The sequence below is a fragment of the Glycine max genome, chromosome 12 (genome assembly GCF_000004515.6).
Source record: "Glycine max cultivar Williams 82 chromosome 12, Glycine_max_v4.0, whole genome shotgun sequence".
NCBI lineage: Eukaryota > Viridiplantae > Streptophyta > Magnoliopsida > Fabales > Fabaceae > Glycine > Glycine max.
Window position 1 is genome coordinate 30,802,134 of NC_038248.2, and position 24,404 is coordinate 30,826,537.

General features: G+C 32.6%; 1 protein-coding gene across 1 annotated transcript; it reads right to left on the reverse strand.

Annotated features, from left to right (window-relative positions):
- Nucleotides 1-3,334: 3,334 nt before the first annotated feature.
- Nucleotides 3,335-13,016, reverse strand: LOC100784392 (probable aminotransferase TAT2). The gene is made up of 7 exons (XM_003540069.5): nucleotides 12,685-13,016; nucleotides 8,594-8,933; nucleotides 6,158-6,376; nucleotides 5,636-5,695; nucleotides 5,066-5,221; nucleotides 4,837-4,930; nucleotides 3,335-3,673 (listed from the first exon to the last, which is right to left on the reverse strand). Exons 1-7 carry the CDS (start codon nucleotides 12,999-13,001, stop codon nucleotides 3,540-3,542), a joined length of 1,320 nt encoding a protein of 439 aa, XP_003540117.2. The 5' UTR covers nucleotides 13,002-13,016; the 3' UTR covers nucleotides 3,335-3,539.
- Nucleotides 13,017-24,404: the final 11,388 nt, after the last annotated feature.

Sequence of the window (24,404 nt, forward strand, 5' to 3'; positions counted from 1 at the left end):
AGTGGGCCCAGTTTTGCCAGACTCACAGAGAACCTTCTTGGGAGATATGTTCCTTTTCCATTTAAGTTGTTTTTCATATTAAACATGATGTTGTTATACTTCATTCTACCCATTTCAAACATTATTGTTTAATTTTTCCAGGATGTGCGCATCAAGGCACATGCCATCCAAAAGCAGAATACTGCCCCCCACGTTTTGTCTCGTGGGGGTTATGATTATTTGGAGCAGAAGCTCCTGGCTGAGAAGACCAAGAAGAAGATGCAGGAAGTTGCACAGTCAGGAAGCGTTGATGGCGTCATCGACCCTCCATCCCCGGTCAGACGCCACGTGAAGTGGAAGATGGCCCACACGAAGAAGACAGGGGAGATGACGACTGAGGCCGCAAAGGAAATCGCTGAGAAGATTGTAAGTCATTTTCAACTAACCATTACAATTATGTTTCAATATTTTGAGAATTCCATGTACCACTGTGTGTTTTTTGTGCAGGATTCGTTTGAGGAGCAGGTCACACAGGGATCGTTCGTCCCCCATGGACGTCAGGATGTTCTGGCCGCTGCTATTGGACGTCCAGAGCACCCTGGACGTGTCCGTGCTGCTGGAGCCGGTGTCACCATCAAGCAATACTTTGGATCGGCTCCACGGACGTCCCGCAGCGCTTCCTCCCTGCCTCCTGACGAATTACAGCAGCTGACTCAGCAGATCAGGGACCAGCTAGAGGAGTCCATCACAGAGAAAGTGACGAGGCAGGTCATGGCATCGTTCAGCCAGCTTCAGTCACAGATGCAATCTCAGGCACCTCCTGAGCCTCTGGTTGGTCCTGGTCCCTCCGGTCCTCGGGTGAGCATAAAGGGGAGTTGTGTTGATCCCTCAGGAAACGATCCTGAGACGGGTGACTCTGACAGGTGTGGCTTGTACATAGAAGCAGATCCTGCCCGCCTAGTTGCCGTGGGGAGAGTTTATGAGGGATCCACTCTTGTTCATAACACTCCTTTGTTGTCTGGCCAAGTAAAGGTAAGTGTGGACGAGGTTAAAGATGCAGATGCTGCAGTTCCTGTACCCACTGCTGAGGTTTCCTTAGTGGGGCAGACACTTCACACCTTCCTTGCTTGGCCAACACATCTGATCAAGTCTTTATCAAACCAGGTACTTATTGTCCTTACTATATGTTTCTTCTTTTTAAATTAATTCATTAAGCGTGTCTCAAATTTGGCTATTTAACTTTGTTTCATGAACAGGTAATTGTGTCTCCGCCAAGACCACCTCCGAAGCCCGATCCAGAGGTCGATGATCCGCTTTATCTGATGACATTGACCATCCCAGAGCTTTTCTTGAGGCCTTATCAGGTTAGATGGGATGTCACCGTGTTCGGGGTCGTTAATCCAGATTTCCCCCTGTACATAAAGCACGAAGACCTCTCCGAAATCGCACACGGTGGTCAATGTCTCAGCATATCAGCGTTACATTTGTGGATTCTGTAAGTCTTTATATAAAAGGCTTTTATTTACCTAAGTTATGGCTTTCAATTCATAAATATTTAACTTTGACTTAACATAAACAGGCATCTCATTGAAACATGTATGCGAGCGGTGAATTCTGATATCTATGGATTCCTCGAGCCTCAGTCCATTCAGAAGTCTGGGCAATCACAGTTTGAATCTGAAAGTTACATAAAGAGTTGGATGCAGAGTTCACAACGCGATGTGTATCTTGGAGCCTACCTAAATGGGTAAGTCACAAAATAACAAAATTTAATTAATGTTTACTAATGTACTAACCCATTTTAGGTTCCACTGCAGCGAACATTGGCAGATGGTGGTCATCCTGCCCAAGGAACACTTAGTTGTCTGGTTTTGTTCATTGCATAACAGGCCAGACAACTACCTTAAGGGGATTATTAATAGGTTAGTGTTCTTTTCAATACATTTGCATTGTAATACCTCAACGTACAACACCAGTTTTTAATTGTTACTCATATGGAACAGTGCTATCAAGGGTCTTGATGATGCTACACAGCCTAAATCAAAGGCTCCTGCTAGGTGGATTGTCGTCAAGGTACATCATTTACATAAAACTTCCACTTATATATATTTCTTTATGTGTCTGTACACTAGTTGTTTAATTAATATCCAAATTTCATTATGTATTTAGTGTAATAGACAAAAAGGAACTACTGAGTGCGGCTACTATGTTATGCACTGGATGTCCACCATCATTTTAGGAAGTTTTAGAAATAATTGGGAAGCTGTAAGTTTATTTCAAAGAAAATCGATTTATTTATAATTTGTATTACATTATTAACTTAATATGATTTATTTAATCATGCAGTATTTTAACGACCCTAGACCATTGGAGCCTGAGAGATTAAAAGCATTGCGGATCTAGTGGGCACAGTTTTATCTCCGAGTTAGAGATCAGGCCAAGGATTTAGGGACATTTTTTTTTACATTTTTTACATTTTCTATGTAACATGAACATTGAATTCATTTGTTGATTGTTCTTTATAATATATAAATCTGCTATTTGATGTTTATTATCATTAAAACTGCTTGAAAGCAGAATAAAATGTTTCTTTGCTGTGAATTGGGCCTCCTGAAATTGCATTTGACAGGAACAATTTTGGGTTTACTGTAAAAACAGAAAGTATATATAAAAAAATATTTGAAAACAACATTGGTTATTAACAAAAACCGATGTTAATATCATAACCAACATCGGTTATAATACAAAACTGATGTTAACGTTTGTATATTAACATCGGTTTTTTGTGTATAACCGATGTCAGCGTTTGTATTTTAACATCGGTTATCTGTAGATAACCGATGTCAACTAGTGTACATTAACATCGGTTAATTATAAATAATCGATGTGAATATTTGAATATTAACATCGGTTATTTATAATTAACCGATGTTATACACAAAGAACTACACCAAATAAGTGTATGCATCATCAACGTTGACATCGATTTTCTAGAAAAACCGATGTTAAGGGCATATATTAACATCGGTTTTTCTCGAAAATCGATGTTAAACTAACATATTAACATCGATTTTACTGGAAAACCGATGTCAACGTTTATCATGCGTACACTTTTTTTGTTGTTGTTCATTGTATTTAACATCGGTTATTTAGAGAACCGATGTTGTCATATGTATGTTAACATCGATTCTCCAAAATCGATGTTAACATTCATACATTCAACATCGTCACTTTCAACATCGATTTTAGAACCGATATAGAATGTTCTAAATAACCGATGTTGAAAGTGTATTTTCTAATAGTGAATATGTGATTAATAACATCGCAGAATTATTTAAAATATCTAATACAACAATAAACACAAATACCAATTGATAAACACTTAGATTCTTGGAGAATCCTTCCTTAAAAGCTAGTGATAAACTAGCTTGCTAACAATAAAACTGAAAAAAATACAGAGAATCACAATTATTTGTAAAACGATCCAATTCGCAAAATTGGATATTTGAGAACCTATTAGGTCCTCAATACAACATAGTAGCCGCCTTAATTTGTGAATTTTATTCAGTTGTCTTTAAACACTTTCTTGCATGCCTTTCACAAAAAGATTTTACCCTCTTCAAACCCTCTAACAGAGCAAATGGATCAGTAGCGAAAATAATACGAATCCAATTATTCAGCCCTACCGCAGTTCCTGCAAAATAAATTAAGAGGTTCCAATTTGAGTTTATTATTTATTTTAAATTATAATAATAAGGTTCTATTTAACTTATTTTTTTCAAATTTAAAAGTTACTTTAAAATTTAAATAAAATATAATATCTCTAAACCTAAAATTAAAATAACCTTTAGTAATTTTATATTTTGAAATTAATAATTATTTTCAAGTTAAAATTTCTTAGATTATATTTTTTTTATCTTGAAATTTGAAATAAAAGAAATAGAAGCTAAAAGATCTTAAAATTAATTTTTTAAAAGTTTTTAGTTAATTTTTTCATCGGAAAACAAATTGTGTTTTTAAATTCTTCTTTTCTTCAAATTTTCTCTTGATCAATTTCTCCTTTTAGAGAGAAAAATAATTCAACATAAGTTGTGTCAAATGTTATTTAATATTTAACAAATTTTTTAATTGTTAATAATGTATTCATCACACAGCCTATATTCTAGAACTGCTCCATTTATCTTAAAAAAAAAGAAGAAGAAGAAGAAAGAACTGCTTCATTTATTAATAGTTATGTAAAACCATTTTGAGTTTTTTTTATTAAAACGTTGTAATTTGCTTTTAAAATTTCTAAAATGGTATACATTTTAAAAAATTATCTTTATTTTATAAACTAGACATCTGAAAGTCGACTTGTTTTGTTTTTCTACTTTCTGACATATACAAATATTGACACAACTTTCGGAATCATAAAAAATTTCTTCAACAAAACTACGTCGGCTTTCAGAAATCTGACTTATATCATAGAGGTAAATTTTTAAAACAAACAATATAATACTTTGGTAATTTTAAAAGTAAAGTACTACCCCATTTTAGAAAAAACAAAATTCCAACATTTCCCTTCACCTTGCTTTTGTTCAAAGGTCAACATTCTTTGTTTTTAGAATTTCCTTTTCTCCCTATTGGACCTTTAATTGGAAGGACAAAAATTTATTGATAGATGAACATCAACATAGAATCATCCTTTTTGTTTTGAAGTTGAGTAATTGATCTTGATAATTTATTTTGAATTATTGAACATAACTCAGAAGTGTGACTGAATTAATTTTAGCCTCAAATTTTACATTAAAAATTGTGTCAATTGATTCTAAAGATGCAAAATAATATCTTAAAGTGTAGCATAATTTATGATTGTACCTGGAAGAATGATAACGGATTCCTCCTTAGCAAGCTTGAAACAAAAATCAATATCATCGCTAATATCCTCCAGAAGTGAAAGGTTTAGTCTTACCTGTATTTCATTCAAGAATAAATAAAAATAACCTATAAAGAAATTAATTGAATAAATAATATTAGAGTTCTTTTATTAAGACATTTTATTCTCTTCTCAAAGAACCTCAATTGTGATATATCCTTAGTTCCTCACCATCATAGCCATGGACCCTTCTGGTTTATAAGGGCAAATAATGTATGGATTATCCTTTAACTCTTTACAGCATATATATGCAGCATGCCTCAAATTATCAATGGTTTTCTTGAAGAAAACCTCTTCAGTATGCGCAATTATCTGAGGTAGAGCTGCCTGCCAATCCAGAAAAGCCATCAATTAGATCAAAGAAATTAGTAATAGATGCAAGAAAATTCTTCTTAACCTAGAATTTTGGATGAAATTCTAAAATATATTCGCACCAACATATGAATACTAGTCTAGTCTTAAGAATGCTAGCTTCTAGTCTATTTCATGAAAATTAAACCAAGTGTATTCCTTAAAATGTAACATTTCTTTTTATTGTTTTTCATACTTCTCTAATTAACTTCATAAAAATTGAGTTAAAACTTTCTTCTCTTTTCTTTCTTTGCTTTATATTTTTTTTGTTATTTTTCCACTTCAGGTGGTACTATCAAAGCTTTAAATTAAATCAAGTTGTTTCGGTTAGAGCAAGTATCCATTTGTGTACTAGAAAATTAATTAACTTGCAAGAGAAAATTAGAAAACCTGGATGAAGGTGGCAGGACCTCCCAAAAGATCAAAGTACTTTTTAATTCGCTCATCTACCTACATAGGGAAACATATGGTTTAAGAAACCACATAATGTATTGAATAATATGAAGAGCCATTTAAAATTTAGAAGTAGAAACAAAAAATTTCATTTATGAAATGTTTATATTTTAATGTACCGGTCAACTATTGAAACTTCAATATAGAATATACTAAAGAATAAAGCAATCAAATAGGAAATTAATAAAGGTAGTTCAACACAATAAAATAAGCACTACATAGAGTGGGAACCATCAACAAACAATCAAATATACTGAAAAAAGGTTTATTAATTCCCTTGTCTAAGAACATAAATCTCAGATCAGAGATAAGACCAGTCAAGGAACTTCTCCGATTAATTAATGAACTTCTAATTGCAGTATGATTATTCATGTACCATGGGATCAATGATCTAAGACTCAAGATGAAAAATATAAAAAGATTCAAAAGTTAGTTAAATAGAGTGGGACAGATTAAAACCTTTGGATTTCTAAAAGTGCCAGATGGATCATTTGTAACAAACCAACCAAGCCTCCATCCAGGAACTATCCATCTCTTAGAAAATGAGCCAAGAGTCAGAACAGGAACAATAGAGCCAAAAATTCCCATTGGCACAAAAGGCTTGCCCGCAAATGCAAGGTGACCATAAACTTCATCAGCAATCACAATTGTTGCAATCCGTTTTGCAGTTTCAGCAATCTAAAGTCCAATATACAAACAATTAAGTTATTATTTTAATGTTGTCAACTTTTAGAAACATATTTTGTCCAAAATAGTTACTGAGTTTAATTAATGCATCCCCTGATAATTTAAAGTATCAGCCAATCACAAATCTATGATAAACTTATGAGTTTATCAAACTAATTCCAAATAAAAAATGAAATTAAATAATCTCATTTTTAATGAACAATAGAACTTAAATAATTATCTTATTTTAAATTTCATCAAATAATATATTTATTATCACATTTAATGCATCATTTTCTCTCTCTTTCTCATGTCATTTATGTGTAAAGCTAAAAAAAAGTTAAAATTTCATACATATAACTCTCTTTATTACACACTTTTATTATTATTTAAGCTAAATTATAATTTTGATCCTTTATAATTTTAAATTTATAATTTTATTCTTTCATTTTCAAATCAAGACATTTAGTCTCCCTATTTTTCAAAATATGCAATTTTAATTCTTCCGTTAATTGATCATTTAAAATCAAACATTAACTTTGATGTAACATATTAGTACTGACATGACACTTTATGTAAGCTGTTGACATGACATTTATGTCAACATCTTTTTTATTTTTCACTTTATTTAATTTCTTGACATATAAATGTCATGTCAACGGTCTACATAAGTACTATGTCAACGCTAATATATCACATGAAAATTAATATTTAATTTTGAATGATCAATTAGATCAACTGAAAGAAGGAATAAAATTGTTTATTCTAAAAAAATACTAAATGTCTTGATTTAAAAATATGAAAAACCAAACTCACATATTTAAAATTATAGAGAGACAAATATTACACTTTAGTCTTTTATTTATTCATTCCGGAACTTATATAAGTATAATACTTCTATTTTTTCCAATATTTTCATTATAACTGTTAATTAAAAATGATAGATAAGGAGTATAATTGTTAATTAAAAATTATAAATAAAGTTATAAAAATTGAAATTACAATTATCACACACATATCCTATATTTATTACTTTAAATTTATAATCCAAGAGTAAATTTTATTGAAATAGAAATCTATTTCTTAGTAATTGAAAAATTAGTAACTAAGTTCATATCTAACAACTAAAATATTAGTCGATAAGTAATTATTTTTTAAAAAAGTAGTCGTTAAGTAATTGATTAAAAAGAAAAGTAAAATATTATTGATCAAAAGATTATTTTTTATATATTTCAATCATATTAAATAAATAATAAATAATTTCTCTGAACATAAAATAAATAAGAAAGGTGTATCTAAAGGAATAAAGATTTTAGATTTTTTATTAATTAACAAAAATTATTAAGATTTTAATATTTTTATAATTTATTAACTTTAAAGTATGCTCAAAATGTTGAAATTTTAATTTTTATAATTTTCGGTTAACAATTATATTTTTTATTTATAATTATTAATTAACAATTTTAATGAAAATATTGGGAAAAAATTGAAGTATTAATGTATTATACTTCCAAGTTGTATTACAGTAATAAAAAAAAGTGTGTGATAAAGGAAGATATATGACATATGTTGATATAGGTACCATGCATAAAATTTTAATCTTACACATAAATGATATGAGAGAAAAAAAATGCATTAAATATGATTATAGGTGCATTAATGACAAAATATTTAGAATTATCTAAATTTAATTGGTTATAAAATTAAAAATGAGATTGTTTAATCTTATTTTTTTTTACTTTGGGTCAATTACACAAACCCCAAGTTTAATAACTTTTACAATAATTACTTTAAAAATTATATACTATATTTTTTTATTGGTTAAAAGTATACTTTTTTACAGTTACAGTACATACAAAATTAGATTAAATTAATATGCAGGTCCTAAACTATTTGACAATTTTTTACTTAGGTTCTTTTTTTTTTTTGATTGAGTGCTTGAACTTGTATTAATTTTTTGTTAGGTCTATGTTGTAACCGAATTGCAAAGACCTAATTGTAAATAAATACAGATTCAAAACCTTAATTGAAAAATAATAATTCAAAGATCTATTTAAAAATAGAAAATAAATCTTTGAACTTTCTTTTTATCTATTAGGTCCTAAGCATGTATTATAATTTTAGATGGCTAACAAAAAAATAATTCAATAACCTCTAAATTAATTTAACCTAAATATTAAACTTAAACTTATTGAGTATCAAGTCACATATTAGGCAACTAAAACAAACCTTCTCCAAATGATGGTAACTATACACATTCCCACAAGGATTCCCAGGATTTATAATCACCAAAGCAACAGTGTTCTGATCAGCAAGAGCTTCAACAACATCTAGATCAACCTCCCAACCTTTCTCTGGAAGCAGATCATAATGCCTCACTTCAACCCCTCTAAATGAAGCACTAAGTTCATAGAGTGGGAAGCCTGGTCTTGGAAGCAAGATGTTTGCACCGGGGCGAGCAAGCATTGCCACTGACACATCAATGGCTTGTGTGCATCCACAAGTGATATAAACATCCTCACTTGATAATTGGTAAGGAAGGTCACGAGACAGGTATTCAGCAATTGCACTGTTGCAAATGGGACAGTAATAACATCAACAATGACAAAGTACACCATAACCCAAAAACAAAGTGTATTTCTACTAAAATTTGAAAGAAAAATTAATTCTACGGTACTTTCAAAAAAGTACACCATTACCCAACGTCCTATCCAATACCTAGGAAATGAATAAAAAATAGAAAAAAGAAAAATGAGAGTTATTGATGAAATGTTTAAAACAAAAGATAATTTATGTATCATTTCTTAATCTAAAGATTTTAGTATTGTTAGTGAGAATTTAAAGATTCAACTCAAATTTATGAAATCATTCTTTGTACAGTATAATTGTTTTGCATGAATGTGTTATAAAGCCTTAAAGGAGCTCAGCTTCTTCAAACAGAACACATGCGTCTTTCATAGCTCTTTTTTAGTGGCTAATAAATGGGCTCGGGTTATAGAAAACATCTGTCCCTTTGTTTTTTTATTTGTCAATATTCATCTTCACAAATTTATGCAATAATGCAACTATGTACAGCATTTACAAGAATCCATCACATTTTCAGAGATTTCAGAGATGGGAACGCAGTGGTGAAAGACTGAAAGCTACTTTTGTTGAAGAATGTCAGTTACTTGGTTTAAGAAGTGGGACACGTTGAAATAGACAGAAATAAAATACGTACGAGGGGTAATTTTGACTTTTTAATTTTAGTGTTTAATGTAAAGAAAATATTCCTTAATTTAGTCAGTTACAATTTTTCTGTTGTTTGTGGCGCTTTCTACCAAGGAGCCGCGTGTTAAGTGGCTCACGCGTGGTGAAGGAAGACACATAGCTACAGTACTGCGAAAACACATTTAAGTCCCTATTCAAATTTTCTAAAAGGACATTTAAGCCCCTATTAAAAGTACGTTCTTCCCCACGCGCTTTACGCCTGTGCTTGCCCCTTCGTCTCTCTCCTCTTCTTGTTCCTGTTCAGCCGTGAAATCTTCGTGAGGTTGCGGAACTTCACGAATCCACGAGAATTGAACGTCCTCAAGAGCCGCTCGCGGTACAGCGCGGGGTTCAAAATGGTATTGTCCTGTCGTCTTGCCATGAATCTGGCGTTGCAGATAGATGAGGGTTAGGGTTGAGATCGTCGCGGCGACGTGGGCGATGTAGCGAAGGTAGGCACAGAGGAGTTTTTCGAGGCTGGAGCATTCAAGGAAGGGGATGCGGAGTGCAGCAAGATGAAATACTCGGGTGAAGAGAAACATGATCGTTACGTAGTAGATGCAAGATGGAATGGAGTTGTTTTTTTCTTCCTTTTCAAACAATCATGTACCTACTAAAATGAAATATTTTAATTGTTCCCCTTTTCCTCTCATCTACAACTAATTTGGCCCCTTTTCTGTTTGCCTTTTAGTTAATTTGCATTTTTGGTTTGGATCTACATTTTTCTTTATATCTATTCAAATTGAGTGGAGTGATGGGATGAATGTGAAAGAGTGCCTGCCTCATTGTCTGGTTTTATAAATTAGGAATTTTGCTTGTTTCTTTTTTCTTTCTGTTTTCCCATATCCCTGCAAAACTGAGGCACAAATGTATGAGCAGTTGAGGAAAATTTTGTGGATGTGGTGTCGGATAACCGACGTAGAGGATGGGGCTTCCGGCAACTGATTGTGCGGCGTCCTTGTTCTCAACCGATTTCTTCATCGGAATAACAATGGCTAAAAGCTTTGGCCAATATCCACATTTGAGTAAAGGGTGTTTGAGACATTCACTATTACAGTATTTTTTTAATTAAATAATTACACTACTAAAAACAAAAAAACACAAATTAACTTGTCAAATCTTTAACAGTTGTTTTTTTTTTTAAATTATATCCAGCTATCCTAAAATGATGAAACATATGTGAATCATTTGAAAAAGTTAAAAAATCATGCCGGTTCACCCTTGGACCATTTAATCTATGGGTCCATGATAGAAAGCGTCATCGTTTGTTTCTGTCCCACGTCTATAACATCTCTCTTAAAACAATTGATGTTGTTCTTCCTTAAGTGAATGGATCCAAATTGAACCTTAATTGCTCATTTGTATCTTATTTTATCAGGCTACAATGAGTTTATGTAGGGATAGTTTTACTGAAGGGTGATGGTGTAATGGAGGTGGTTTTGTTTTGTAATATTTTTATATAAGCAAATATTAATTGTCAGTATTGGTGGAAAATTTAAATTATGACCTTTCTTCCATTTTTTTCTTTTATCATTATATCAATTTTATATCACATGTTTTGTAACTTGTAACCAGCAGGAAGAAGAAGTTGAATGCGGTTGAAAGAAAAATAACAAGACAGACATATAATTATTATATATAATAAATTTATTGACTTCTAATTGTCTTAATTCTTACATTCTTATGATTTTATTAGTTGATAGTATAAAAACAATTTACAGTGTTAATACATAAAACATTTTTTAAAAAGTGCAACAATACCATTTTTTTCTGTTCTACAATATTTAGAGATAATTTTAAGTGTTTTTGTATTATATTCTTATATCAAATTGAAATTTCACTTTCATACTTAACACGGACTTTAAATTTGGACCTTGTCTTAATTATTCACGTGAAAACTTTAATTTTAATTAAAATAATACTAAAATTACCTAAAATGTTGCATCTAACTTTTGTCCTGCTTTTTTTTGGTACTGTTTTTTTTGGTACTGTAATTATTGTCTTGTTTCGTAAGATGTATTTTTTTATATAAAAAAAAAAACTAAAACATAATACTACACTTAGAGGATCTTCAATCAATACAATTTAAACAATTTATTTTTTGAATGCTTTATTTTCCATTAATTGGTTGACTATGAAATACTTAGGGGTTGATTTGTTGGGGGCTCAGGCAGTTTAATATTGACTTAGTTGGTTGAGTAAGATGTGAGTTACTATACTACTTTATCCTATAGTATAATTACTATATATGCTTCTATGTATTGTTTCTTATCTTTAGTGAGGTATTTCTTATGACCTACAAGATGTGGTTTACTCTAATGATATCAGTTTTGCCTATAAAAAATTATATTAATTTTTTTTTAATTATAAGCAATTATTGCTTATAAAAGTAATCAAACTTAATTTTAAGTTCCCCAATAGATCTCCTCCGGTACTAAAAAAATTAAGCAACAATGTTTTAAAATAAGATTTAGATATATTTTTTATTCCAGTGAATTCACATTTTTTTAAAAAAATTTTGTAAGCTTTTTTATTCATTTTTAACTACTTTAAATTTATATTTTTTCAATTTTGGTTTGTAAGTTTTATTGTTTATTTTTAGTCCTTGTTAGTTTATATATTTTTTTAATTTTAGTCTTTTCAAGATTTTAATTTTTTTATTTTTAATTTCATAATAAGTTTGTGCTTACAGGAAGTAAAATTCTAAAAAACACAAACTTGTACCAACTAAAAATAAACAAAATATTTTTCAGAAACCAAAATTAAAAAAAGCAGGCATACAATAACTAAAAATAAACAACAAAACATATGAGATTAAATTGAAAAAATATAAACTTAAGTTAACAAAAGAAAAACATATTTAAACCTTAAAATAAACCCTCGTTAACCAACTAGCATCGAAGATGCTCTTAAAATTAAGCTTAATAATGAAGAAGTGAAAACAAGAAAAAGATGGACAGAGTTAATTTTATTTTCTGAAAGGAAACAATGTGTATAACATGCAGCACACGAATCTGAAATTCAAAACACACACAAAGAGAGTGTGAGAGAGAAAGGAAAGAAAGCATTACATCCTGGCCTGTGGAAGACCTGCAGTGGGAGCATAGCCACGAAACTTGTGTGACTGAAGGGCTTCGGAAACAGCTTCTTCAGCTACATTTGAGATGGGAAAATAAGTGGTGAGAGTTGGATCCCCCATACCCAGAGAAATAACTCTCTTGCTACCATCACCATTCTCATCTACACTTTTCATCAGAAGGCTCATGAAACCCTTAATGGTAATGGTGGAATTAGCTTTGGATTCATGGTTTTTTCTATTCACGGTCACAACACCATTTTCCATGATGTCTGGCTTGCTCAGTTTTTCTGGGGTGTGGTGCCTCACCATGGCATCTTTGTGCTTATATAAAACATTTTAATTACAATGTACGGTCACGGTAATTTTTTTTTTATTAAATATGTTTTTAGACTCTCAGTTGGAAATATTTTTTTTAGTCCTGTAAATTTAAAATTATTCTTTTACCTCTTAAATTTACAATTTTTTTCTTTTGTAAGGTGTGAATCAAATAAAAATAAGAAATTCATAATTTTTGGTATTTTTATGTCATAATTTAATTTTTTATTTTATTTTTTAAAGTATATTTTTTGGGTGGTTTGAAATTGTCAAAATCAAGTTAATAAAAAAAATTAAATTAACTTTTAAAGTAATTAATGAGTTTCTTAATTTTTTTATACTGATTTGATTATGACAATTTTTTACCATCATAAGTGTAGTTTAAAATGTAGAATAAAAAATTAAATTTTGACGATTAGAAGTTATTGTAAATTTTAAATTTATTATTTCATGTTTAAATTTTATCGTGCATAAGGATTAAAAAATATATTTTATGAATTTCAAAAATTAAAATAAATAAGGACTAAAAAAAGAATAAACTATTTTAAAGTACTAAAATTTAAAGCTTTTTTTTTTATGTTTGCAATTAAACTTTTTAAATCAGTGCACTAAGATGAAGTTATATAAATACCTACATTTTAAGTAAACACCTACATTTTAGGCAATGGTGATGTAGGAAGGATGTTGACATTGTGTTTCACTTTAAATATAAATATAATGTGTACCATACATTAGTTGCACGTATGAATCACCACTATGTTTTATTCGACACGTTGTATTAGGTTGTTGTAATAGGTATAAGGACATGTACAATAAGTAGCATGTTGGAAATAGGAAAATCAGAAATAGAGAAGAAGTAAAGATAGATTTTGGATTGTTTGGTTTAAAGAAAATAAGTTTTTAGTCTCTTAAATTATTAGAGGACTGTTTTTTAATCTCCAAATAAAATTCATAGTTTTTCAAATTTAAAAATATTTATTTTGATCTTTTTTGCTCAAATGAAATTACATTTTTTAGTTTCTCAAATTTTAATGAAGAGATTAAAAAGAATATTATTTTAATTTGAAAGATTAAAAAAAATATTTGGAAGACTAAATAAAATAGGTATTCTAAGTTGAGAACGAAAACATAATTAAGTAAAAAGTATAAGTGAAATTGAGAAAGAATGATAGTGAAATTTCTTTCAAACTTGTTTGATTGATTGTCACACTATTATAAATTAGGTTTTTAATATTGATTTTTAAGTACTTTCAATATTAGTTATGAAAAACAAGGTTGAAATACACTATATAACATTGGTTTTTACAAAAACCAATGTCGTATGATAAAAAATATACAAAAAATGCAAAAACATCATCGATTTTGGAGAAATCGATGTTGTCACTACTATAAAATAGACCTTTAACATCAATTGTTTTCGACTTTCAACATCGTTTTTTAATCGATGTTGAAATCACTGACGTTAACGACATCAATGCTAACATTGATTTTCAAAAAATCGATGTTAACATACACTACACTACATCAGTTTTTAAGAAAATTGATGTCGTATGATAAGCAATAAACAAAAGAAATGTAAAATATGCAAAAAAAAACAAAAAACATCGATATTCCCTAAAAATCGATGTTGTGGTGTATAAATCAAATCAGTTTTTAGAAAAATCGATGTTGTCGCACAACTAATAGTTTTCCTAAAAACCAATGTTGTGTTGCACACAACAATATCGGTTTTCAACATCGATTTTTTCATAAACCAGTGTTGATTTATGCACCACAACATTGATTTTTCAAAAAACTGATGTTGATTTATGTACCCCAACATCGATTTTTAAAAATCGATGTTATTTTTTGCAATTTTTTTAATATCCTATTTATTTTTTAATATTATCCAAACCTGCAAATTAAAAAACAGACCAATCCAAACAATTTCATAGTACAAATTTTTATATTATTATTGAATAATTACTATCAATTATAAGAAATAGTTAAAGAAAATAATAATGTCATTACATAAAATCATCTACTATAACCGAATCTAATTAAACATAACTATACAATTGTAAAATTCCTTAAACACCTAGTGTTTTATTTTTAACTCTGAGATAACATCTTGTCCACTGAATGCAAATTGCTTTTAATCTCTCTGGTTCCAACGGTCTTGAATCAGTAAAATACTACATGATATAATAAAACATAACTTAATCAGTATAAATAATAACAAGTATAACAGATGAAATTAGTTTTGAAATAAACAATTACCATTTCTTAATTATCCATAAAACCTTATAGGACTATCATTGACATCCAATAGCTGCACTCAGTGCTTGCTTCCTCTTTGTTTATTACACTAAATTCAATAAGATATTCAAAGTTAACCAAAAATTAGTGTACATAGTAATAAAATGTAATTTTTAAGACATCAACCATTGTTTAAATGACTTATTTTAACTGGAATCCATTTAGCAATAGCCTTGGATTTACTTCCTTGAATATCATTGAATCCCTTCAAAGCACTGGTTAAAAGAAACATGCATGCATATAGTACAATTAAAATATTGATGTCTTACAAATGATAAAGTAAATGTCTTACAAATTACAATTGACCTGTTGTACTGTTTAGGGTCCACAAAATACACGTGGCACCCTACATGACACTCCGAGACATGTGTCAACCCTCTACGTCAACCCTGCATCACGACAGGTTATTTTAACCTATTAATATTTGAATCTCTTTATCTATTGACAGATAGTTAATTATCTACAAGGCCACACATTATCTACAAGGTACAATTATTTTTTTGCTTTTATCTCTAAACTACAATTTATCTCTAACATTATCTTCACGCTACTAGCTATTATCTATAAGTTGGAAATTATCTACAAAGACTATAACAACCCCTACAAACAAGGATCCGTAGCTATGCTTCACTCCTATAAATACTAGGTTCCATTGAACCGTCAACACATCCCACACATTCCAGCACACGAGCAACATGCCTGTGCACATCTCTCTCTCTACCGCTCACTCAAGCTTACATTTAAGCATATACTTGCTTTATCTCCTAACTCATATACTTACTTGAGTGTCAGAGTCCTTTGTTTTGTAGGTCCCTCCTCCGGTCCTCTTAACAAAGGTGCCTTTTAAAGCCGATGTGTGAAGTTCGAGAGCCTACTTTGGTCACGTCCTCCCTGATGTGTCCTAGCTCCATATTTAGGTAAGTAAACTTGTTAATAACTCCTTTCAAGTAGTTGTCAAACTTATTGTGCAAGGAACAGAACTAGACGACAACATTGTCCTTAGGACATATAACGCCCAGTTGCCAATGTACACTGCATTGGAGAACATTAAGTTATTTTAGTTCATACATTATTTAAATTGATTTGTTCAATTTAACTTACACATTCAAGTAGGCTCCTAGGTAGACATCTCTCTGTGAATTTTGCATTCATTTCTTAATATAATTCTTATATTCAAATTGTGATTGCCCATATCTCTGTATGGATTGTGGCTCAAGGAATTCATACACAGAGGCATTCCCCGATCATAAACTTAACTAATTCATATACCGATCAATTTAAAGCAATCAGTTATGTAATGGACTATAATGTAAAGTGACTTACAGAATCCACATTTGTTTAATAGAGATGTTAAGACATTGACCACTCTGTGCTATTTCAGAAAAATCTTCATACTTTATGTATAAGGGGACGTCATCATTATACACCCCAAACACAGTTGAATCCCATGACACTTGCATAGGCTTAAGGAAAAGCTATTGGATCATTATTGTCATCTGGTATAGAGGATCATCATCAGGTTCTGACCCATTTATAGGTTTCGTCAGTCCCTCAGGTTCCTATTTATCCTACACAGTTAATAAACATAAGTCAATGACAATCAACACTTTATTTGTAATAAATCTTTTTTTAATAATAAAAAACACAACAAAAGGAAATACCTGCTCTGAAAAATGTTGTACAAGATGTGTTGGCCAAGCAAGGAAGGTGTTAAGGGATTGCTATGCTAATTGAACCTCTTGAATGGGGTACAGGGACATGAGCATCAGCATCTCGAACTTCCTCAAGACCAACCTTCACTTGATCATTGCCCAAAGGAACTTTGTGGACAGTTGTCGACCCCTCATAAACTTTTCCAAGGGCAATCAGGCAAGAGGGATTGTCATCAACATACAACCCAAATTTGTCTAATTCACCCGTGTTTGGGTCCTACCCCAAGGGATCAACACTACTTTCCTTTGTGCTGACATGAGCAGCAGAAGGACCAACCTTAGGCTTAAGAGGCAGTACGAGTCCCTAGGATTGCATCTGCGACTACATTTGTGACTACATCTGACTAAAGGAGAACATAAGTTGTTGAGTCACTTTTTCATTGATCGATTGCTCCAACTTGTCACTGATTTCTGTGTCAGCTACTCCGTAATATTTTCTGTTAATCGATGCAACTCTTAGGGAGTGATCGACGTAAATATGCGAGAGATTTTTGAAGCTTGTCCAAAGTATTGTCTGATCATCACACCGGCTCCAACAGCATGGACATGACCAGAGTGCTTTAGTCACCCAATGGCAGTTGTCAGCACATTCTGACATCCATGGGCGACAAAACTGCCCTATGCTAACTGCTTTTCAAGGAAATCTTACAGTCAACAAAATAATGCATGAGTTTACGGACTACTGTTGTTATTATAAAAATTGACCATTGAAAAAAAAACTTACAATCCTATCTATAATTTCACGTGCCGCCTCAAATGTCATCTCTCCAGATTATTTGGTGCGAGTCATCTTCCACTTCACGTGTTTTCTAATGGGAGATGGAGGATCAACGATTTTTTCTGTGCTCTTGGACTGGGCTACATGCTTCAATCATTTTTTTTTTGTTTTTTCCTCCATTAATTTTTCTTCTGGTAAATCATAACCCCCACGAGACAACACGTGAGGTGGAATGTTTAGTTTTTGGATGGCTTGAGCCTTCTTTCTAACATTCTGTCACAATTAGACAAAAACTTGTCAACAAAATGCGTTTGAAAATAATGCATAACTATCAAATTTGTAAACAATGCAAGTAAACTAACCTCCCATGAAGGGTCTTTACGGCTCTGACAAAATTGGATCAATTTTTCCTTGGTGATACCATACTTCTCATAGACAGTGTCATCCTCCTCCTCCTTGCCTTGTGCTAGAGCCCATTTGAAGGTCAAATCTGACTTAAACTGCCTCCATCCCTTTCCTACCGTCTTAAGGATTATCTTCTTCGTCCTTTGGTCAAACGCTTCTGGAATATCAAATTCAGCTTACGATACAAAAAATACATTTAATAGTTATGCAATAACATTCAACATTATAAGATTTTTAGTACAACCAATTACAATAACATTCAACATTTAATTCAAATACCTGAGTGTCCTCCCAAATCAAATTCTTTTAACTTGTAGGAACTTTTTTCCAGTTAACAAATGTAACATCCACATTGTCTCGAGCGATGATTCCCAAATATGTCCATAATTTCTTTCTTTGGGGACCATCAACTTTCCCAGTGGTAGGATCCATATGAACCATTGGTTTCTCCATCCCGACGGGTATGGTAGCCAATAATCTGAGCCATGTTGCTTTTCTAGTCTTCTTCGGTGTAGACAACAAAGGTGCTGACTCAGGAGGAGGAAGAGAGCTCGGTGGTGTAGTCATGTGCTTGTTAAAAAACAACATTAATTAAACTCAACTCGAAAGTATAGTTAGTTATGTAATTGTAAATATGGAAACAAGTAAATATAAAAAAAAGATTACATTATATGATGTTAACTAATTATCCTTCATCATGATCATTACAATTTGCAAGGACGTTGTCAACTTCTTCTTCTCCATTGGCATTAGGCATTTGTGTGGAGAAAGGAGTGAAACAAGTATCAACTATTAAATCATCATCTTCAAGATTAAGACCAATGGTTTTTCCGTGTAGAACCCATGACCACCTTTCATCACAAGGATCTTGAACATAAAACACCTATTTAGCTATTTCTTCCATAATGAAAGGCTCATTCTGATAAGCTAGTTTCTTCATATATACCAAAGTATATCCGAAATCATCGGTTTGCACACTAATATTGTTATCAACCCATTTACACTTGAAAACACACACAGTGAATTTAACATAATTAAGCTTCTAGATTTCTTTAATGACTCCAAAGTAAGGCATGGATGCTAGACAAGGATTTTCATCATGTACAGTAGCAAAGTGTTGGGATTCAGCCCTACAACTAACCCTGTTGTTTTGCATTGTACTCTTATCATCTTGTGATTTGGTGTAGAACAAATACTTGTTGATATCTTATCCCCGCCAAGTTCTAACATTTCTTTTAAGCCCATTTACTAACTTCCTTAATGTTTTAGAAGCATTATCATCACCAAAGATTGTATCTTTAAACCAATTTAGGAAAGTCTTGTTATGCACTTTCAACACCCTATTCTTGGTCATTTTTGGGCTACTTTCCTTGACTAAGGCTTCGTGACAAACTATGTATGGCAGAACTTCATTACTGTTATTCAATATATACAAATGAGCTAGTTGCAATTCCTCTAGACCTAGAGTTATAACATGCAGCTCTCGTGAACCCTTACCTCCCACTCTCTCATCATGTTGAGACTCGGGAAGTCCAACAGGTTTTGCCTTTTCAATGTCCTCTGAGCAAAATTCAATAGCTTCTTCTACAATGTACCTTTCAACAATGGATGCTTTAGGATGGTGTAGATTCTTTGTATACCCTTTTAAGATCTTCATGTATCACTCAACCAGGTACATCCACTGTAAATAAACAGGACCACATAATTTAATTTCCTTCACCATATGAGCAATTAAGTGAACCATGATGTCAAAAAATGAAGGAGGAAAATACATCTCCAATTGACACGAGATAATAGCAGCCTCATTTTCCAAGTCATCTAACTTTACAGGGTCAATGACTTTGCTACAAATGGCTTTGAAGAAAAAACATAGGCGAGTTATGGTATGCCTCACTTTGTTAGGCACAATGTCTCGAATCGCCATGACTAACAGTTGTTGCATCAAGACGTGACAATCATGAGACTTTAAGCCAACTAATTTCAGACCTTTCAGCTGCACAAAACTCTTAATATTTGAAGAGTATCACTGTGACACTTTGACACGACACAAACACTGACACAAACTTGTCTTCTCCTTTCTTGACAAAGTATGACATGCTAGAGACAAATATATTTTCTTACCATCAGAACTTGGATGTAACTGGTCACATACACCCATCTCAACTAGATCTTGACAAGTATTCAAACCATCCTTTGTCTTGCCTTGAATGTTAAGAAGTGTGCCGATGATATTATCACACATATTTTTCTCCACATGCATAACATCGATACAATGTCTAACATCTAGATCAGACCAATATGAAAGATCAAACAATATCAACCTCTTCTTCCATATGCAAGTTTTACTTTTCAGCTTCTTTTGGGTCTTTCCAAATATAGTATTGATGTCCTCAACCCGCTCAAGAACCTACTGGCCAATTAACAATATCTGCGCATTTTCATGCTCTTAACTTCCATTAAAAGCTTTTTTCAATCGCCAGTAAGGGTGATAAGGTTTCAGAAAATGTTGATGCTGAGTGTATATTGTTTTTCTTTCATGTTTCAATTGTACGCAGCTTGTGTCCTCTTCACAGATAAGGCATGCACAATGGCCCTTAACATTGCATCCACTCAAATTCCCGTATGTTGGAAAGTCATTAATGGTACAAAATAGCATTGAACATAACTTGAATGTCTCATTTCAATACCTATCAAACACGACAACCCCCTTGTCCCATAACTTTGTCTAGTTTTCAATCAAGGGACTGAGATAAAAATCAATGTCATTTCCTGGCTGTCTTGGGTCCGATATTGTAACATCCCAATTTTTCGTAAATAAATTTAAAAAGCTTTTTAGTAAAAAAAAAAATAAATAAATATTGAGCAAATAATAGGCTGAGTACCCTAGGTATAAATAGTTATGTTAAGTCAGCTGCCTCCTTTTGGCCTCATTTTCGTTTTTCCCATTCTCCTCTCAAAACCCTTTCTTCTTCCCGCAGCCCACCAAACCAGTCTCAGAAAAACGACGATCTCGAACCCGTTCACCGTTGGATCATTGTGAAATTTGAGTATCATGTTCGCAACAGAATTCCGAGCATTCTCACCGTTGGGAATTTCGATATCATGTCTGAACTGAGAGAAACACCCTTCGCATTGTAGCCTTTTTCTTTCCCGCAGAAACCCATAGCTATCTTGGTAAAACTACGATCCCGGTTTTGTTAACCGTTGGATTATTGTGAAATTTGGATATGTTGTTCGAAATTCAATTCCGCACGCTTCCACCGTTGGGATTTGCGAGATAATATTCGTGGAGGGAGAAAAAGGAATCGCATGAAGACAGTATAAGTGGAGGTTTCAATCTCTTCTCCGTCTCTCTGACGTTTGGGAATTCTATCGGAGCAGTCGGAGGAATAACTGAAAGAATTTCAGGGAACCGCTAGAGATGTTGCTATCCCTGGCTGAAGACACGTGAGTCCGCTCAGAGGTAAGGGATGAGTTATTCACAGTTGGGGATTAGTGAGAACATGTGTAGGCATCCTTAGAGGATTAAATTGGGGTTTTATTTTGAGATGTTTATTAAATTGCAATTTTTCCTTTATGATTATAAATAAAATATTGATGTCCTAATGAAAATTGCTTGATAAATTGTGTTCTTGATATTTGTATATTTCGACCTATGATTTTGATATAATTGTGTAATATTAGTTAAGGGGTTTTAGTCCTAATGTTGTGATAGTGTTTTATATAAATTGTTATATTGAGGATATGAAATGATGATTCAAATTGTGAGTATGTGATGAATTGTAGAAGAATATGTTGCTTTGAGATTATAATATTGTTATTGAGATTGAGTATAAATGTAAAGTTGAACATGTGTTAATTTGTAATATACGTGTAAACATGTGATGGTGGATTGTCACACTATGAGAAGTGAAATTGTGAATGAGTTCTAGTTGTGGATAAGTGTGTAGTTAACACTTGATGTGAAATTACTTGTGTTGTAAGCTATGAATTGTACAATAACCCGACCAGTGTTATCTTGAGAAAAGCGTTGATGCGCAGTGTTAAAGAGAAAATGTAGGTTTCCTATTTAGGAGCCAGTGTTAAATCATAGTGCGATTGTGTTGAACGTGTTTAAAACACGAGTGTAAGGTCGTGGGTATTGTATAATTCATGAGCAGTGTCTGCATGCAAAAATTATTTTAGGGGTTGGACCTGAATCAGGAGGGAGAGGCCCTGACGGACTCTTCGGAGTGTAGGCCTTGGGGGTCACCAGGTTTGAGTGCTCCTTTAAGCCTATGCTGATCTCATATGGTTGGAGCATTCTCGCAAAACATCGTGACCCTGACTGGTCTCCCTATGATCTTACTTAGTGAGAGTGACCTGACAAACCCATTGTGTGGTGTGTCTTGTTATGTACTCCTAAGCGCCCAGGGTGGTTTATCACTGACATGGTACCACATTGCATATAGGATTGAGTCTTAGCATAACTATTGCATATGCTTGCTAATTGATGTGTTATTATATCTTGATCGAAGTGTGGGATTCTTGTGTAATGTGATTGATAATTGAAAAGTGAATTTTGAATGATGAAGTGGTGAAGTTACGTGAGCTATGTTTAAGCAAGTGGTATCTCATTTATATAATATGTATATTTAATTGTCTTGTTTCTCTATTAGCTAGGAATGTGATAACTCACTCCCTGTGTGTTGTTGTGTTTGGATCCTGTGATGATCTTGAACTTGTGTTCGGGGGAGCAGATGAATAGGTGGATGACTATGAAGAACCTCATGCTAGAGGACACGGGAACACCACGCTCTGATAGGATGTGACATTAGAATATAGGTTCTATATTAATTGTATGAGACTTATATGATTTTCTTTGAGTCGAGATGACTTTATTATTTATTTGGACAAATTTGAATATGATGTAGAAGAAAATGAATGTGAGCCTTTTATCCATTTGAAAAGCTTGTATTTAAAAATGTTTTAAAAATATTTTTAATTAATATTTGAATTTTTATTCCTTTATTAATATATATGTGAGGGGTAGAGGGTGTCACAGATATTATCATAGACAACATCATGTATTTTCACTTCATGCACAACCAAGGAGGCAAGTTGTCAATTACTAGCAAAATTGGCCACGAAATGTGTTGAGTGCTTAAATTGTCGTCGCAATTCATTCCATCAGTGGCAAGTTCAAGCCTAAGATTTCTTGCCTTTTTGCCGAAATCTGGATAAAAAGGCTTAATCTTCTTCCACTGGGAGGAATCAGTCGGATGATAAATCATTCCATCGTAGTTTCTCGCATCTGCATGCCATGTAAGGTCTTTTGCATCTTCTCCATTAGCAAACAAATGATTAAACCTTGGAATGATCGGAAGATACCACAACACCTTTGTTGGGGGTCTTTCTTTGTGCTTTCGACACTGCTACACTCGTCATCATCGTTCACTTTGTACCATGATGCCCCACACCTGGGGCATTTATGCATTTCTTCATAGTCATGTCTGTACAGTATGCAATCATTAGGGCATGCATGAATTTTTTGATACTTTATACCCATCGGACACAAAATCTTTTTCACCTCACAGTAACTTTTTGGCAACGTGTTTTCCTCTTGAAGCATATCCTACACTACCTTAAGTAGTGAAGTAAAGTTTTTCTCACTCCACCCATATTTGGCCTTCAACTTAACCAGACTTAACACCATTGACAACAGTGTCAATGACTTCTTGCACCCCGGATACAAGGGCTTCTTCGAATCATTTTCCAATGTATCATGCATAGGGGCATGTGCTTGCTGAAAAGACTCTTGTCCAAGATCATGAATCATGTCCTCTAATCGATCTCCCATTTCTACATCAACCGGTTCAGTTTGGGACCTCTTCTGCATGTCTATCAATTCACTATTTCATATCCATGTTATATAATTCTTCTTAATCCCATCACATAGAAGATGTTCTCGTATGTCGTCTAGTACTTGTCGTCTCCCATTCAAACAATTTATACAAAGACAAAAATATTTTTCATCCTTATACGATTGACTTCTTTCGGAGGCAAATTCCAAGAACTATTCAACGTTTTCCTCATACGCAAGGCTCATGCGACTTGCACTCATCTAACTTCATTCATATAAATAATAACTCAGTGATACTTACAAAGTTATTCTATGAATGAAAACCTCACTTTTTTCGTTGAAGGTGTGGCCCTGTCCCATTCAGGAAGACATCTTAGATTTGACGAAATTTCGGTATAATTTTGCATTAATCTCCAAGTACA

Bases quoted from the DNA above. Each gene is read 5' to 3' on its own strand.
- LOC100784392 (XM_003540069.5), bottom strand. From the start codon at position 13,001: ATGGTGAGGCACCACACCCCAGAAAAACTGAGCAAGCCAGACATCATG. The intron at 5,222-5,635 runs GTTTTCTAATTT...CTGGATTGGCAG, and splicing joins GTCCTGCCACCTTCATCCAG to GCAGCTCTACCTCAGATAAT. The intron at 3,674-4,836 runs GTACAATCATAA...TTTATTTTGCAG, and splicing joins ATCCGTTATCATTCTTCCAG to GAACTGCGGTAGGGCTGAAT.